At 42.8% G+C, this 18,573-nt stretch overlaps 1 protein-coding gene across 3 annotated transcripts; it reads right to left on the minus strand.

Moving 5' to 3' along the window:
• Nucleotides 1–995: 995 nt before the first annotated feature.
• On the minus strand, nucleotides 996–18,453 carry WDR89 (WD repeat domain 89). 3 transcript variants are annotated; one of them, XM_077783920.1, is made up of 3 exons: nucleotides 18,384–18,453; nucleotides 17,031–17,128; nucleotides 996–2,630 (listed from the first exon to the last, which is right to left on the minus strand). In XM_077783920.1, coding segments are annotated over exons 1-3 (1,281 nt in total). In that variant the 5' UTR covers nucleotides 18,385–18,453; the 3' UTR covers nucleotides 996–1,448. The 3 variants fall into 3 exon arrangements, with proteins under 3 accessions (XP_077640046.1, XP_021410153.2, XP_021410154.2); XM_021554478.3 differs by lacking the exons at nucleotides 17,031–17,128; nucleotides 18,384–18,453 and adding an exon at nucleotides 2,887–2,950; XM_021554479.2 differs by lacking the exons at nucleotides 17,031–17,128; nucleotides 18,384–18,453 and adding an exon at nucleotides 2,704–2,861.
• Between the last annotated feature and the right edge of the window lie 120 nt (nucleotides 18,454–18,573).

Genomic DNA, 18,573 nt, shown 5'->3' on the forward strand with positions numbered 1-18,573 from the left:
GAAACTCGATACTTGTGGTTGAAAAGGATTCAATTCCAGAGATGATTCAAGCATCTTCAGCACAGCTGTAACCACACACTAGAGTATGTCCTGTACCTCAGAAACTGTTTCTAAACTCCAGGATAATCCTCTAAACCTGATGTTCAGGAGTTGTTCTGAAAGAATTGCTTATACACCTTCAAGAGAAAAAAATAAATAGCCCAACCCCTCTTCAATCCTTTGCCAGCTAATCTTTAACAGCGCAATTCTTAAATACTCTGGTGGTGGTTTCAGTTGTACACGTGTAACTACAGCCTAAATACCAACACCATTTGCCTGCAGTGGTTGTGGGGAGGCTGGAGGTGAGAGTGTGTGCAGAGCCAGGAGCACAGGTTGGAGTCTGCCAGCAAAGCAGAATAAGCATGAAATCTCACCTATTTTACAAGTACAGGGCTGGTTTTGCACCATTCAGTGGAGGAATAATAAAACAAATCTCTCCTGGGGAGATGTCCAAGCATAAACCTCTGCAGAGAGGCACATTTCTTAAAGGACCCAGCCAACCTCTAAAAGGTTTTGTTAAAGTCTCCTCATATCAGTCTGTTCTTCCATAACTACAGTCTCTGAAGGCAGTGATCATTTTTGGGTTTCAGCATCCCCACTGAGCATGTGATACCAGTTTCTTTCAAGTCAGGATTTGGGATTTTAAGCACTACTGGTGTAATTACACCCATCAGTTTTTCCAACCCACCAAAGATCTCCCCAATCTTCCAGGTGCACTTAGTAGGAGAGAATGAAGCTGCTTGCAAAATTCTTGGGTATTTTCATGCAGGAAATAATGCCAGTTGAACAGTTCTCATACAAATTAGCTGCTGTTTGGTTGAATACATTCATATCTGCTATGAAAAAGATGGCTCCATCAGCTGCTTCTTTATGAGCTTGTTCTAAACCAGTGATGTGACAGTGCAAAACTACTTATTTTCTGTTTCATCAAGAAGTAATTCCTTCAGACATTAAGATGTGACATAAAATCTTTTATTAAATTGAGCAATTTCATTAAGTTTTCTGTGAAGAAAGAAGAATACAGCATGGAATACAGAAGCTGTTAAAATGTGCCAGGGGACTATCACTGGGAAGGTAACAAACTATGCAAGCCATAGGCCTGTATTTACATATTTAAAACATTGTCTGAGACATTAAATAACCACAGAAACAGTTTTATATAATATGATTTAGCATCTGTTGTTCAAGAACTCAGGAGCAAACATTTACTCTCGTCTGATTAATATTAGCAACATAAAAAAAAAAAAAAAAAAGGCATTCTTCTGATGACTGAAATACATTCCCAGAGGGAATTCAAGCACCATGGTTCTTTCCACAGAAAACCTCCAAATAAAACATGGCCAAGTATTGCCTGGAGAGATTGAACACCAGGAAAGCTCTACACAGCAGAGATTCTCACTTCAGGCAATTCACTTTTTCCTGCTTTTGAGGGAGGTGCTGTGAACTCTCACTCTCTTCTGCACGGAAGAAGAGATCTTCAGAGATGCTTTCTTTGTGAGGGACCTTTCCACAGCCCCAGGTTTCCATAGCAACAACTGAGCATCCTCTCCACCCGTCAGCAGAGACTCATCCGTGGGGCTCCAGCAGAAGGAGCGGACGGTGGCCGAGTGTCCCCCACACAGGGTCCCCACCAGGCTCAGGCCATCAGTGCTACAGCTGACCAGGTGGATGTCTCCTGTGAAGGTTCCCCCAATCAGGAAGAGTTTCTCTGCCTTTTCGTGGTACAAGCCACCCACCAGGTAATGCAGGTCGTGGTTTTCGGCGCAGACTGACTCTCTGACATCCAGAACGTGCAGCAGGGTTATTGGCTCCTCGGTGTCCAGCTGAGCCATGTCCCACCAGCAGAACCCCTCATCGTGTGTCATGCAATAGACCTGTTTGTAATCTTCCCCAGACCAGCCAAGAGAACTCACTGATGAATCTGAATTGCAAGTCGATATCAAAGCATCATCTTCATTATCCTTGTTGATGTCAAACACATTCACCAAGCCGTCGGTCGACCCAGACACCAGCAAATTGGGTTCAACAGGATGAAAACAGATTTTGGTGATGTCATCATTGTGACTTTCAGAATAGACTCCCAAGGGCTCTTTAGCAGCACTGGCACAGTCGGTAATGCCTCTCGCATCCCAAAACACCAGAAACGCGTCCTTTTCACCTTTTTCCGTTCCGGCACAAACAATGAGGTCGCCGCAGCTGACGTCGAAGCTGATGAAGACGTTGGAAGGGTAGCCACTGAACACCTGCACGGGCTTCTGCGTGTCTGAGCGAACATCCCAGCACTTGACCTTGCCCTGGCTGCAGGCTGAGAACACCAGGCTGTCACGCGTGTGGGCAAACCTGACGCCGCCGAGGCCGCCGGCGGGGCCGCGGTACCGGCGCAGGGAGCGCAGCGTCTCCCCGTCGTACACCCGCAGGGACTGGTCGGAGCAGGAAACGGCCACGAGGCGGCTGCTCCCGGGCTGGGCAGCCCTGGAGCCGTGGATGTCCAGCAGGTAGGCGGGCTCCTCGCTGGGCACGCAGCGCCTGGCTATGCGCAGCCCCGCCAGCTGCTCCTCCACCTTCTCCACTGCCGTCATCTCGCCAGAAACCTGCAACAAAGAAAAGCCAAGGAGAGCTTTAATTACAACATTTCTCAACAGTGTTAGCTTGAAAAACACGTACAAGGAAGCATCTTGTGCAGAGGTGATGCACGGAGCTAAAATTCAATTATCTCTATGTCCTCCGTACCACAACTTCATTCACTGGAGCACACAACAGGAAAGGGCTCCCTGATTCAAGGAGTTCAGTCTCTCGTGTCTGTAACCACTACACCAGATAATCCCCTTAACAGATTGAACACTCTACCTGGGAATCCTGGGAAAGTCACTTAGCTAAATTTGCTTTATTATTTTTATCAAGTAACATGATGTTCTCCACAAGTGGAAACAAAATGAAGTCACCCCCTCTACCTGAGGAGGAGTAAGTTTTGTTCGAGGAAGCACAGCCCACAAACAGCTGCATCAGTACAACTGCAGGAGACTTCCTCAGTGAACTGTGCTGAGGGACGTGCACAGGGCAGGCAGAGAACAAGACCAACATTACACAGCACTACAGCCTGCAATGGCCTGGTGAGGTAATTTTACGAGTATTTAGGTGCCCAATGACGCACAGAAACACCTGCCAGCATATCAGGGACCACCTAAACAGGCAGTATGACCTGTGGAACTCACTGCAATTAAGTACCTCAGCATTTTCTGAGGCTCCTGTAAAACCACAGAATACTGGCTTTTAGTGCAGATGATAAAAATCTTCCCTTCAGAGGCAATTCGACTCTGGCACTACTGAACCCTTCTAGAAACCCAAACTATTTCAGCAATGCATACAAATGAAAACTTTACCCAGCAAAACCAAAATTAAACACAATTCTCTTGGATTCTCTCACAGATTCACTTCTAAAATATGACCTGAAAAAAAGGAAAAATATACTTTTCCTTTCTGTAACACAACAGAAAATTATATTCTGTAACTGCAGTAAAGACTCTGTCAGTTCAGAGCCAGGAAAGCACAGCAGCATTTACCTTTTTTAAAGAGGTATTTGCAATGGTTTTAGTGATTCAAAAACTACAACCATTTTTAAAATAAAGATGTAGGTATGTTATTACAGTCATCCACTTCTGTCAAAAACACAGGTTCAATGAGGCCACTATTTTGTGTTTAAAAAGAATCAAAACCCAAACACTGAGGTTATCACAGCAGGTTTTAAGGGGTCAACACTCCAGTGATTTCTCACTGGTACTGATATTTCCTTAAGGCCTGCACCAGCAGCCAATCCCAGGTACAATATGCATGAATTGACCCTTTAAAAAATAAACACCCAAAGAGAAATGGAATAAAAATCAGGCAGACACAATGTGAGAAAATATTCTCATGCCTTCCCAGCTGTTCTATCATCAATTTTTCTGCAAATTCTCCAGGCTGGATTTTTAGGGGTGGAATGTGCAAGTTTCCATGTATTACTTGCTTTAGTTGCAATTATTTTAATTGCCCATGAGAGACCAAAAACAAAGGAGAAGTTGCTATGACAAAGCTGCATTCTGCTTTTTCCTTTCCTTCTTGGCGTTGTTTGTGGTTTCAGGGGTTTGCTTTCCCTCTTCTAGTTTGGTGTACACAAATATTCATGACACCATCTGACAAACCAGCAATTTCTTATAAAACAGCTTAAGCAGGCACACATAAAAACTTAATTCCCAAGTCACAAATAATCTCACTAAGCGATTTGCCTCAGTAATATCCTGACAATGAGGTCCACAGGTTAATCTTCTACATCAAAGCAACCTTTCAGAGCACATCTACCAGTCATTTCTGCCATAAAATGCAGACATCCTGTGGAAACTCCTTCCCCCTCTGAAGCAAAGAAGTTCAACGTGTTTTCTGGCATTACCCTGTGTACAACCTACCCACAGAACTTGTTCCTTCCTTACTTTTCTGGGTATGTCCTCAAATGAAACAAGCTTTTACTAGAACTATTACATAAAGCCAACTGCTCTCAAACGCTGTTTGCTGTGCTGCTTAAACACAAAACTGTTAAACATCCATGCAAATTAATAATATAAACTGAAGAAATAAAATATTTTTAACATTATTAATTAGGAAAACTGCTTAATTCAATTTACTGAAGAATTACAATGGAAGTTTCTATTTAAATAGTTTCAAACACACATGCTTGAGGGTGGAAAAAGGAGTTTTCATAAACCAGCTCTCCTGCAGTGCTATGGTTACTAAAAAAATCTAGTTCTCTCTGCAAATTTCTTGTAAGAAAAATATAGTTTTCCAAGCTGACCTGAATTTTAAGCTCTAAATATTCAGACTTTGTCTACTCAAAAGGCCAAGTAAACTCAAACAGACAAGTTCCTGACAAATGTCATCCATTTGGAAGGCGAGCTGCAGTTGTTTAAATATTACTGACTATGACAGAGAGTATCTTTCAATAAGCAGTTCTTACAACACTCATGGCAGAGCTTTTACTGCTGGGGAAGGTGAAGGAACTCTACAAATACCCAGAAGTTATAAAAAGACAGAGTCTGCAAAAGGAGGTTCATTCAGTTTTAATAATATTTTCTGGGAAATAAAATTAGCTCAACACAACTCAAAAGCTTTTGCCCAGAATGACTTAACTACAGCTATTCTGAAATATCAGAAAATTATGTTCATATTTTCAGACAGAAATGCAATTTCTACCATCAGGAAGGTGAAGGTTCAATTCTATTTCCACTGCAACAACTCAGACTTGTGTTCGATGGCAGCCAGGTTTTTGCTAAAAACTCAGTAAAATGTCTGCTTTAGCAAGAAAGTCTTCAGACTATTATGAAATTGTGATTGAAGGTTATATAAACAATTCATGCTCAAACTTCAGGGTGTAGCTGCCAGCCCTTCCTTTTCAGAAGGGGAAGCCACTGTTGTATTTTGATGGGAAAGTTTAAATGGCAGGAATAGGATCTGTGTTAAATTTATGAGACAAATAGGAAACAATGGTCTTCCAAACACAATAGAAGATAACTAAGCACTGGACTGCAGCCACCTACAAAGCACATGGTCCTCTGCACCAAAGCACTTTTAGTTCCTTAAGTTCAACAACAGAGGTATCTGTGTTCCAAAGAATCCCTTGGCAAAATCAGAGTCTTTGAAATGTTTTGGACATAGCACAACAGGCAGTTGTGATGATCAGAGAGGAGAACTGCTCATGTTTGTATGACAAACTCTCTGACACAAAGAGTTGTACCAACAGCTTGCTCTTGGACTACTCCAGATTCAGAAGAAGTCACAAAGGGCATTGGCCAAAAGCTCTTCTTTCCCCATAGGTCCTCCTCTCCTCAGAATGTGAATTCTGAGAATGCTGCCAAATGTGAAGTAATCCATTAAAATCAGGTTTTTCACTTTCTCCAGCAAAGTCACCACAGTCTGGATCTACAGTCTCAACACTGGCAGAATGCAGGGGATGTCAGGGTGCCAGGAAACCACCACCACTGGGATGACACACCAGCACCTGGCTGAAGGTGCCTGGCTCTGGCCAGTCACTCGTGCTTGGAAAAAAAAAGGTGTAATCCCATCCTTAGGAATCCCCATTCCTTAAGGGGAACAGCTGAATCTTTCAGCTGCATCCACACCTGCACCCTCCGAGCCAGGGAAAGCCACCTTTTCTAAATCAAACCTGAAACTTCTATGTTATTATATCTAGACTTGGAACTACACTCAGGTGATCTGCTCCATGAATTAAGTACACAGTTACATGCAACCCCTGCACATCTCCTGGATACCACAACTACCAGAAACAATAAACTTCTGGAAGAACACTCAAAATTCATCGCATCTTGGGAAGTCAGAATAAATACCATTCTCTGAAATAACCTAAAATATTTTGACCTCCAGGGCATCCTACAAGGCTCCTTTAAAAAAGAAATAAACTCAATGTTTAGAATAGAAGGCACGAAGTAGAAGTGATGCCAAAGAGGCAGGACAGGATTTTTTGATGCCTTTGTTATGTGTTTTTCACTGGTGGAGTGTGGAAACAACTACACAGCAAGACTAGAAGCAAACAGCTGTGCTAAAGGCAGCCCTTTCTAATGGTGGAGAAATGAAAAGCAAGCACCTATCTGCACAAACTAAACTTAACATTGTCCCAGCACTTGCTGCTGTGCTGTTTGTGCAGCATTCTAAACGTTGCAGCTTCAGCTCAAGCCAACAGGCTCATCAGTCAGTACTCTTCAATCCAGAACGTTTTTCAAAAGATAAACCAGCAAATCATAAGTTATTTCCCTTTTCCTTTGAGTGGTGTACAGAAGATGCTGCCAAGTTGCATAGTTCTCCTTTCCAAAAGGGAGTGTTAGCTCAAAAATATATAGAAATACAATTTTTCCTTTGAAAAATACAGGGAAAAATGTGGAAAAATGGCACATTCTCAAAGACTTAATCACTAACGTAAGAGTAACTTATGAGTAGGAGGGTAGAAGCACGTAATAAAAATGAAAAAGACCTGTAGTTCTGGCAATCTTCTCTGCAGAGGTCAAATACCAAAAATAGCAAGGGATCTGAACAGCAGCAGATGAAATCTTGCACTGTTCTTTCCTACTATAAACAATGCAAGCAGACCCTCCCTTTATTTTCACAATTATTAAAAGTTCCAGAGCAAGCTGAGAACAAACCCAGAGCTCTGGGCAGTGGGAAGCAGCTCATGCATGCACAGGACATGTGGTTTGCATTTGGGAACAGTGCTGCCAAGGCAGGGAGAGCACAGCAGTGCTGCAGTGCCCCAGTGCAGGGAGAGCACAGCAGTGCTGCCCTGCCCCAGTGCAGGGAGAGCACAGCAGTGCTGCCCTGCCCCAGTGCAGGGAGAGCACAGCAGTGCTGCAGTGCCCCAGTGCAGGGAGAGCACAGCAGTGCTGCCCTGCCCCAGTGCAGGGAGAGCACAGCAGTGCTGCCCTGCCCCAGTGCAGGGAGAGCACAGCAGTGCTGCAGTGCCCCAGTGCAGGGAGAGCACAGCAGTGCTGCCCTGCCCCAGTGCAGGGAGAGCACAGCAGTGCTTCACTGCCCTAGTGCAGGGAGAGCACAGCAGTGCTGCACCGCTCCAATGCAGGGAGAGCACAGCAGTGCTGCCCTGCCTCAGTGCAGGGAGAGCACAGCATTGCTGCTCTGCCCCAGTGCAGGGAGAGCACAGCAGTGCTGCCCTGCCCCAGTGCAGGGAGAACACAGCATTGCTGCCCTGCCCCAGTGCAGGGAGAGCACAGCATTGCTGCCCTGCCCCAGTGCAGGGAGAGCACAGCAGTGCTGCCCTGCCTCAGTTCAGGGAAAGCACAGCAGTGCTGCCCTGCCCCAGTGCAGGGAGAGCACAGCAGTGCTGCCCTGCCCCAGTGCAGCAGCCTGCAGACACCTCTCCTCACTGGCAGCACTCCCCAGCAGAAGACAGACCAGGAAAATGATCTGAGCACAGAGGGGAAGCACAAAATGCCCGTCAGGAATGCTCAGTTTCTCCAGCACACACTCCCCCACAGCTGGGTTTGCTGTTTCACCCAAGCAGAGGGAGAAGGGGTTTTTCCAGCATTCCCATAAAGCCTGCTGAAGGCAAAGTGCATTTAGTCATCAGGCAGGAAGGGATAAAATGCACGAGAGGCTATGCTGAAGTGCAGAGACAAGATGTAACTGCCAAGAGAATTATTTTATCCTCTGCAATCAGCTACATCTCGTTTCCAAATGTAAGGCACAGTCAGAAAGAAGCTCCATGTAATTCTTCATTTGTAGTACAGAGAAAATTGTATCAATAGAATAGAAAGGAGGAAAAAGATAAAACACAAAGTCTATGGGAAGATCAAAAAAATTAGGTCTACCAAGCTACTTGCCTTTCATGAAATCAATTCCTGCCCTCCCACCAGGACTGAGCTTTGGGGTACAATTCTGTTTAGCAATGGAGAGAGGAGCTGTAGGTGGGAGAGAGAACCAAGGAAATGGCCTTAAACAGTATTGGCTGGAGGGAAAAAGTAAGAGACAGACGTAGGAAAGAATAAAAAGGCCCAGGTGCTCAGTGCTTTGGGATTCAATAATTTAAAAAAATTTTTCAAAATGGAAACTACAACTATTCTGAACTCATCTTTTGCGGGCATAAGCAAGTGTTCACATAAAAAAACAAAACATCTTTTGAATATTATACTGGAAACAAAACCTCTTTCGAATATTATACTGGACATCAATAGAGAGATTGCAAAAACAACTTCTGAATTGGATCAAGCATAGCTTTAAATGCATCAATCACAAAAACCATACAGTGACTATTTTCATCAAAAGGAAACTTTCAGATTGGGGTTTTTTTTGTGTGTGTGCAAGATTCTGTATTCAAATGAGAAAGACCTGTCCTGATTTTGCCTCCAACACTGGAAAATATGATGGAGATCTACAGAGATCTAGAACATTTAGGCATGCCTTCAGGTCCAAAGTGCAACAAATTAACATTCAAGCTTGAGTAATTGAAAGCCTATTGACAAAAATGTATGAACCAAAGAGATCATAAAGAGCTGCATAAGATCAGATGACCAATTGAAAAAGTGGAGAATAATCCAATGTACAATTAAAAAACTCAAGTAAGATAGACCACACTATACAAAATTATAAAAATGCCAAATTACAAATTTTGACTTCAAAATTAAGACAAATTTATTAAGATATGATTGTCAGATTGCTAACCTACGTTCTCTAGAACAATTTAGAGCACCCTGACATAAATATGGGAAACACAGTTTCTAAATACTCTAAGAAACAGTGTAAAACAATAATTCAAACACATTTGAGAATATCCCTTTTTCAATCTTTTCATCCAATTCCATGCTGGTGACACAAAGGAAGCTGTCCCTGAAATCCCACTCTGCCATGAGCAACTGGACCCAGGCAAGAACTTCCCTGTGAGGGGGAGCTTTCCTTGTAGTGACCTCAGCAGGTAAAGAATACAACTGCATCCAGGTGTGGGTGAGGTGGTCATCCAATAAAGGAGAAATAAGAGGATAAGAGATGCTCTATTTTGCACTCATGGCTATTCTCAGATCAAGCTGGCAGAAGCTTCAGCAGAAGCAATCCTGTTTCATAAAAGCAGGTCTGAAAGAGTCCCAGGCAAAGGGTAAATTACAGAAAAAGATACTGCAACTGGGCTATTTGTATTCTAAAATCAATATATTATGTTTTCTTCTTTTTTTCTGGCAAAGAATATTGTATTTAAAAACACTCTGAAAGCTCATCTATGCCTAAATTGCACTCTCAGAAGCCTCTGAACAGGTGAACAATAAATGCTGCATCCTCAGGTGGATTCTGCAGTACAGGAAAACTGCCCTAGTGCTGGGCCCTGGCTTCTGCACTGAGCAAGGCTCTGACATGGGGGTCAAAGATGAGGTTTGTGCCTGTAAAGAACCACAGCTATCCTGCCAGTCTGCTGCAAACCTTGAAGAGAATCCAAGTCTCAGCCTTCTGCACTTGTGCTTATCCCATCATACCACAGCCACCACAGAAAAGTCATTTCCTTTCTCCTGTGAGCACCTCCCACCAAACACATCACACCGAGATGGCTTCTTGTAACCACAAACATAGGAAAGAAGATACAGAGCTAAGCAGCCTCTCAAATAACAGAGCCACAGCTGCTGGAAGTCCAACACAGAGGGTACAATGGTCACCTGCATGTAGCATTAAGTTTTGATCCATTCACACTTCAGCCACGAGCAGCTCAGAGGAGGTTCATGCTCACTTTCAGCATTTTCCTTTGTGAAGATGTCCAACAGCTTTGCTGTCTGACTTGGCACCAGAGCTATGCACTGGGATGGTCAAATCAGGCAGAAATAAAGTATTTCTCTAAATGGATTTACCAAGAACCTGGCCTACAAACAATTCCCAGTCCAGACTGTGACAGAACAGCTTGCTAAGCAATTCCCAGCAAGGGCCAACATTCACTCCTCACCTTCCCAATCAGTGATACAAGGACAGTTTTTGCCCAATTCACCATCCTAGTGCACACAAACATCAGTGAGCACATTCAGCAGCACACTTTCACACAAAAAGCTTCATTCTGAAAATCTGCACTACAAGATACAATGCAAAAGTCACTGTGACACTGTGGTGCACCTGCAAATTCCACAATCAGAAAGTGCTCTGATGCTCTTTCAGGTCTGGGATTACAAGAAAGGACTCCAAGAGTGACAATTTTCAGAGCCATTTTAAGCTGAACAAAACACCACATGAATGGGTAAAACCAATGATCCACCCTACAGAGAAAGGTGAAAGGAAAAAATTACTTACACAGCTGCATGAATAATTTAGTGACTCTGCAACAACACCATTTATTTCCTTCAATTTAGACACTGCCATTTACTACCAGCATCCTCATATAGAAGAAATGGAAAACAGGAAAAATCAGGAAAATCTGGAAATAAGTAAGAAGTCTTCCCAAAGATTAGTAAAACTTGCTGAAATTCTTCCAAAAAATTTATTTCTACACCACAGGAAGCCTGGGAAATTTCAGCCTGAATTTAGCAGCAACCATAATAAAAGGATATCAAGAAACTACTGTAATTGGAAAAAAAGCTTCCACTACCACACACACTGGTGCCAAAATACCTACAATGACATAAAGTCAATGTTTTATTTACTGGAATACTTCAGAAATTCTTTCACAACAGTAATTTACCTGAAGTACACTTCATTATCAGAGCTCATTCTTCAAAACACAAAACTATTATGTTTTCAAGACTCTTTTCTTAACAACCCAAGCTTAAATCAGTCACTGCTGAATAGGTAAGAAGATTCCCCTAAACATGCAGATATAGGGGAATACAAAACAACATTTGTGTTCTTGGTAATTCTTAGCCCCACTCTAACATCACTGCCCAAGCAATCCTCTGCAGTTCCAGATGTATTGCACAAACATCTGCCAAGCCTACTCAGGGAAAACAACTTCTCATTTTCCTCATCTGCTTCCCCAGAACCTGCAGATCACCAACGTGTCTTTGCCAGTCACATCCCACAATATCCTTTTTTTTTATATTTAGCTACTCCAGAACATCCCCACGTCAAGGTAATTTGTCAGACCCTCTCCAGTTTCAAAGCAACACGAGAAACTTGAGATCCCTGTGTGCCCGTGGCAGTTCACAGACTATCAGTTTCCAAAACATGCTCTTTGTGCACAGTCTGACAGCTGGGGGCTCTGCTGAATCTTTATCATGCCCCAAGTTCAATTTTCAATGCTTTGTAGCAGACAAAAGGAAAAGATGTCATCTAAGTGACAACAGGAAGATGGAAGAGGCTGAAAAAAAGGGTTTCAGAGCTATGTTGCCTTTATCCTGATGAGGAGAATTTACTTTTGAGTCTCCACAAAAGATGCTAAGGCATCGAGGATGTGGACATTGAAGCCATGCAAAGGACTCTCTTCAGCTCTTTGTTTTCAGGAGCCTTTAGACAGTGCTTACTCTTGAACCATACATGGAACTCCAGCAGCAGCTTCATCAATGCCATAAATGATTAAAAAACCCAAAAAAATAGCTTTTACTTTTCATGACACTCAAATGCACAGTGACTTTCCATACTCCACCAGAAGTTCACATTCAATTTTTTTTCACTCTTTAAGTGATTTAGGACTCAGTCTCAAGAAATAAAATCATGAAAGAGAAGGACAAAGTGTGCAGGTATTGATACTCCAGATTTTCTGATCAAGAGATCTGCTGTATGCACCAGCACAGACAATCCCTGCTGGCCAAACCAGAACTCCATGTTTTTGTTAGGACCCAAGAACCCTGAAGACCTCGGTGGGGAACTTACTTTTCTGAGATCCACAAATGCCTTTCCAACATATTCAGCAGCCTGTTGCCCCAAAAATAAGACAGGGATAAAAAGCAAAGTCAAGAGCTTTTTGCATTTTAATAACCCTGCTCTCAAGCCATGTTTGTTCTCAGTGCTTAAGTAAACTCATATTTCACAGGGTCAGAGCAGGCTCCCAGCAGTGCCCTGTGCTGAGGCCAATGTCTTGATAACTAAGCCATAATCAAGTGCAGAGAAGGAAGGGTTAGATCATGCAGGTAATGAACTGTTTATTTCACAAGAAGCAGCTGGATGCTTTGCCTTGTGTAGCTTGGCAAAGACAGAGACTGAAGGGGATACAATTACTATCTACAAATACATCAAAGGAATAAATGCTGGGGAGGGAGGGGAGCTACTCAAGAACAATACTGGCACAAGAGTTTAAAAGTATAAACTGACCATAAATAAAATACAGAGCAGAAATCATAAAGTTTAGCTAGCAAAATACTTCCCAGTTATAACAGCAGGGATAAAAACTTTTAACTGTCTTCATCTGCTTTTATAACCCCGCCAGCCTGGCACCCACCACTGTCCTTGCACAGCAAAGAACCCAAATAGGAAGGCAGACTGAGAAACAAGCAACTCTGAGATAAGCTGGCTCATTAGTCCTTTCTGGAAGATACCACGCTGCCAGGCAGACAATAACAAGACACATTATTTGCTCAGTTTCAAGAGCAGCATTAAGACCTTAGTAAGAGAGCATGTGTGTGCACAGAGAGCACGCAGCTTCCAGCTTAAGGTGGCGTCCTGTCAGTGTCGGGACAGCAGGAGCCCCTCCACACAGCCACGTTCTAATTCCAAGGATTTGGGCAGGAAAAACTCCAGAGGATGGGGCAGACTGCCAGGGGCTGTCATTCCGCTCTCGGCCACCGGGTGTCGCCAGTGACCGGCCCAGAGAGCGGTCGCGGATTACCAGAGACAATAATAATTAACGCGAGTGTTAATAAAGCACCAGTATTTTTTTCTTCTTTTTAAAAGCCTCCCTTCCTCTAAGCAGCCCGTTAATCAAAAATCACGCTTAGAACTGCCTAGCACAAAAAACGGGAGAAAAAAAAAGCCAACCAAATTCAACTACGCCACAACTTTTCTTTCTGAACGATCAGAGGTAAAAAATATACTCGTTCTTTATTAAAGTCTCATTTGGTGACTTTAATCCACAGATTTGGATCATTCTGACTTCATACCAACGCCCAGATGTCCATGCAAAGCACACATAAACATACAGGGAATGACTGACTTGTGTGCATTTGTATTTGCTCTTTCAGCATGCAAGTGCTGAGTCCAGAAACTCCCATCACTCACATTTCCTAAGGAAGAGAGGTGAACAAACCAAACCCAGCAAGCACAAAACCCTTCCTTTCTCAACCTCTTACACTCGTATCTATCTCCCACAAACATTCCTGAAACAGGAGTGTTCAATGCACATGCAAAATAATAGTTGCTCAAGACATTAAATCACTAAAATTAACTTTTCTTTAAATCTTTCTCCCTTTCAAATCTGAGTAATGTATTTCCTTATATATCCTGGCAGACATTGAACAAACTAAAATCAAATCCTCTTACCTCAAAAAACTCCTTCATGAGCCACATAAAAATTGAAGTCAGAATTGCTAGTAAGAGCTGTATGTTTCTAAACAAGAAATTTTGCTTTCACAGCTGCTTGTCCCTTCTGATTGCACAAAGGAGTAGTAACACGTAATTTCAGCTCTCCCACTCTTTCCCATAGCAACAAATATACACAAATTATTATTATTAAAAAATCCTCAAATTATTGAAAAGTGAACAATACAGGTTCCTATTACAGGTACTCCCAGCATACAACTCCAGTTTGCCAATTTTAACTAAATGTTGGGCTGTCTTTTCACCAATATAACAGCACTTTTGCATCTTGTTTTTAATGAGAAGCTGAGCAACAGTTTTGCCTTGAAATAACAGGCAGGGGAAAAAAGAAAGATCTCAGTATGGTAAGAGATGAGCTCAGATGGTGAGCTGCAGAGAGGTGCAAGTTAAAAGTTGCTAATCAGTTAAAAATACAAAAAAAAAGTTTTTCTGAAGAAATAAAGCAATTGCAAGAAAGGTTATAAACAATACAGCAAAACAATCACTTTAAAACTAACTTTGGATGTGCATAATTTAATTCAAGTCAGCATAAGAACTAGGAGTGTTTTAATGCATCTACATTTCTACAGATAAGATTCAATTGCCATATTAAACAAAGAACCTTTTCATTTTGATTTTTTTATTAGGCTATCATTTATCTGGAAAACTACAGAATTAAAAAGGAATATCAAGTGCCCTTTCAAGGCCACAGTGCATTCTTATATAAAACAAGTCTCAAAGACGAAAACAATAAGAACTAATAAATTTTTTAATACTTGCATTCCTCTATCTGCTGCACATTTAGTCTCGAACTAAACATTAAGGTCACCTTAAAACATTTTCAGCAATATAAACAGTGCAATAAAAAATAATACAAAATCCTGATTAATATTAACAATCTTGAAGAAGGGCTTTGAGATTAATGTGAAAAAGAGGTGATAAATTAATGTAAAGTCTGTAAAGGCTATAAACAACAGTACAGATGGTTTATGTTGCAAAGGAGATCAGACTAGATAATGTAATAGTCCTGTTGGACTTGAACACCTGACATAAACAGAATCAAAATTCATCAGACTGAAAAGTTTATAGCATAATATGGACTTGTAAAATGGACAGCTGCAAATATTAGCTTCCTGCCAATACTTCTAAATTATTTTGGCTGTTGAAAAGACTCATTATATAAGACTTAGAAACAGGACGGAAAACACATTCTATACTGGGACCTTCAGAACAGCCTCATGGAATTATTCAGTGTTTGTGCTGCTGCAATTTGAGTGTGATTTTTACAGTCCTGAACACTGGCTGAGCTTCTTCTCTCCCACCCCCACTTCCTGCTTTGTTCTTACTCAAATATTTTATTAAACTTGCATTGAAGTATCAGCTAAGGCAAAAATACATCACAGAAACAATTCAACCAAAGCAACATGTTGGCATCAGACATCCTTCACTCCCAGCTTAATGCTTTATTTACCAAAGCATCCATCTCTATCCCATTTCCCAGTCCCTCCACCTTCCACTCACTTAAGAAGCTAAAAAAGCACTGTCTCAGTCATGTGCAGAAGTTACCTCCACATGTATTTAACTAACCAGCCCCAAATTAAATGCAGGATGAAATAAGAGAGGAAAACACACCAGCAATAATTTATGTAATTCTTTTGTGTTTAACTCCTCTGTTGAAGGAAAGGGGACAGTTGCAGGGACATGAGAAGGGGAAGAGCTAAGGGAGAAGTGGGTGAAGGTCCCTGAGGAGGGCAAAGGCATGTTTGAGGCTGAATTTCCTAACCCTAAAAGGGATTGGGCAATATGCTCTTTTTCTGCTTTTCTTATATCCTCCATTACCCACCCATCTTGCACCTGAACTGCTTTGGAACACAAAAGCACAGTCCCAAACCTTGCCAAGACCCCGATTCACAATTCTCAACACTTCTTTTTAGAGTCTGGTGTGAAAGCCACTAATGGGTTTGCCCTCACACAGGAGAAGCTGAGCCCCATAAAAAACATCTTTTCACTCACCAAATAAACCCAAGTTTTAGACTGTCTGCAGAGGCAGTTTGGTATCAACACAGCTGAGCAGCATGGTAGTGCTGATTTTCTTCTGTTTTGCCTGTTTTTCTTTTTTTTTTTTTCCTCCCCAGAAATGCTTGGAAATACCATTATTTTTATACTTCAAATAAAAAGCACAACAAAGCTGGAAAATGCTGCCAGCAGGCAACAATCATCTGGTCTCTCAGGACACTTCCCACGCAGTCAGGTACAGACCAGACCCCAGGGCTGCCCTGCAAAAATGATGCAGTGAAAGAAAAAAGCATTTTTTAAAAACATTCATCTTGAAAGGTTGAGAGAATTGGGATTGTTCAGCCTGGAAAAGAGAAGACTTTGGGGTGACCTAATTGCAGCCTTCCAGTACATGAAGGGAGCCTGCAAGAAAGATGGAGAGAGACTATTCACCAGACCCTGGGGTGACAGGACAAGGTAAAATGGATTTAAACTGAGAGAGGGCAGGAAGAAATTCTTTACTGTGAGGGTGGTGAGGCCCTGGCACAGGTTTCCCAGAGCAGCTGTGGCTGCCCCATCCCTGGGAGTGCTCCAGGCCAGTCTGGATGGGGCTTGGAGTAACCTGGTGGAAGATGTCCCTGCTCATGGCAGGGGTTTGGAATGAGGTGATTTAAGGTCCCTTTAAATCCAAACCATTCTATGATTCTATGTTATTTTGTAAAAAACATTTTAAGCCACCTGAAGATCATCAATTCATGCACAGAACTCTTATGTGGAAAAGAAAATTAATATATTTATTTCCAAAAGGTCGGAGACTACAGAAGAAAGAGGCAGGCCCCAGGTCAGGCCAATGCATGCAGAGCCTGTCCAGGAATTCCAGGCCCACCTTTCCCTACAGGGCTATTCCTTGACCCCATCAAAAGAGACTTGGAGGAAAACACAAACAGCTACACCAGTCTTTAAACAAACAGAAACCAACACAAACAAGCACAGTGTTAAAATCAGCACCTGGAAACCATGGGATTCACATGAACACAAACCTGTTCAATCACTCTGCTGGCAGGGACAATTATCTTCAAGGAGCTGCTCTGCACAGACACTTCACTGAATCTGATTATTCTCTCAAATAGGAAACCCACTGAAAATATGAGGAAATAAAAGGCATTAGCATAACTTAGTTCTGAGAACAAATTTTTTACAGACCTAAATACCAGCATACTAAGAAAAGAGCTTGCGTTTCTGCATTCTTTCAAATATGTAACACATGTCTAGAAAAAATTAATTTTGAATTATAGGATTATAACCAATATGTGCCAGTAACAAAACACAGAACTGACAGTCCTACTCCCTATATCTTTTAGGAAAAGTTAATTCTGGAGCACAGCCTACTGAAGGATATCTGTTGATTATATAAAATAAAAGTCTAGGTTATGTATATCACAGTTTTGGCAGTAATTTCTGTAACTACTTTTTTATTCAAAACCATAGAAAAGTTTCATTTTTTTCCCCAAAGGAATACAACTACCAAACAAAAACCCCCAAACTGCAACTTTCATCTCTTTTTCTGACCTTTTCCAGATTTGTTTGGGTGTGGGGCTTTTTTTGTTATTTTAGCTTGTTACTATCATTAATAAAGATTCCCACCTGATGCTGACCTCATATTATGAAATATATTTCATTAAATCACAAATCACTGAGGCTGAAAAAGACATTTATGATCGAGTCCGGACATTAACCCAGCACTGCCAAGGCCACCGCTAACCCAAGCACCACATCCACATGGTTCTGAACACTTCCAAGGGACGGCGATTCCACCTGGGCAGGCTGTTCCCTACCGGATCCTTATCCCTGTATCCCTGTCTTGCCAGTGTTCCTTATCCCCATCCTTATCCCTGTCCCTGCCGGTGTTCCTTATCCCGATCCTTATCCCTGTATCCCTGTCCTGCCAGTGTTCCTTATCCGATCCTTATCCCTGTCCCTGCCGGTGTTCCTTATCCCGATCCTTATCCCTGTATCCCTGTCCTGCCAGTGTTCCTTATCCCCATCCTTATCCCTGTCCCTACCGCTGTTGCCTACCGGGATCCTTATCCCTGTCCCTGTCGGTATTCCTTATCCCCATCTTTATCCCTGTCCCTGCCGCTGTTCCTTACTGGGATCCTTATCCCTGTCCCTGCCGGTGTTCCTTACCCTCTTTTTATCCCTGTCCCTGTCGGTGTTCCTTATCCCGGCCGTGTCCCGGTCCCTGTCCCCGCCGGTGTTCCCTATGCCGATATTAATCCCTGTCGCTGCCGGTGTTCCTTATCCCGGCCGTATCTCGGGTCCTGGTCCCTGCCGGTGTTCCTTACGGGATCGTTATCCCTGTCCCTGCCAGTGTTCCTTATCCCGATCCTTACTCCGTTTCCATTCCCGGTCCCGGTCCCGGTCCCGCTCCCTCAGAGCCGCCCCGGCCGCCGCCGCGTGCGCGCCGCGCGGCCCCTGAGGCCCCGCCCCCGCCTCCCCATTGGCTGCGACCGCCGCCATCTTCCGTCCATGGAGGCGGGGAAGGAAGCGACGCACGGGAAGGGGATTGGTGGAAACGCTGGG

This window comes from Lonchura striata, chromosome 6 (assembly GCF_046129695.1).
Source record: "Lonchura striata isolate bLonStr1 chromosome 6, bLonStr1.mat, whole genome shotgun sequence".
Classification (NCBI taxonomy): domain Eukaryota; kingdom Metazoa; phylum Chordata; class Aves; order Passeriformes; family Estrildidae; genus Lonchura; species Lonchura striata.

What these genes read in the sequence shown, in the direction of transcription:
- WDR89 (XM_077783920.1), bottom strand. An exon ending in CCAGCAGAGTGATTGAACAG is followed by an intron (nt 2,631 to 17,030) that starts GTTTGTGTTCAT and finishes TCTTTGTTGCAG; the next exon opens with GTTTCTGGCGAGATGACGGC.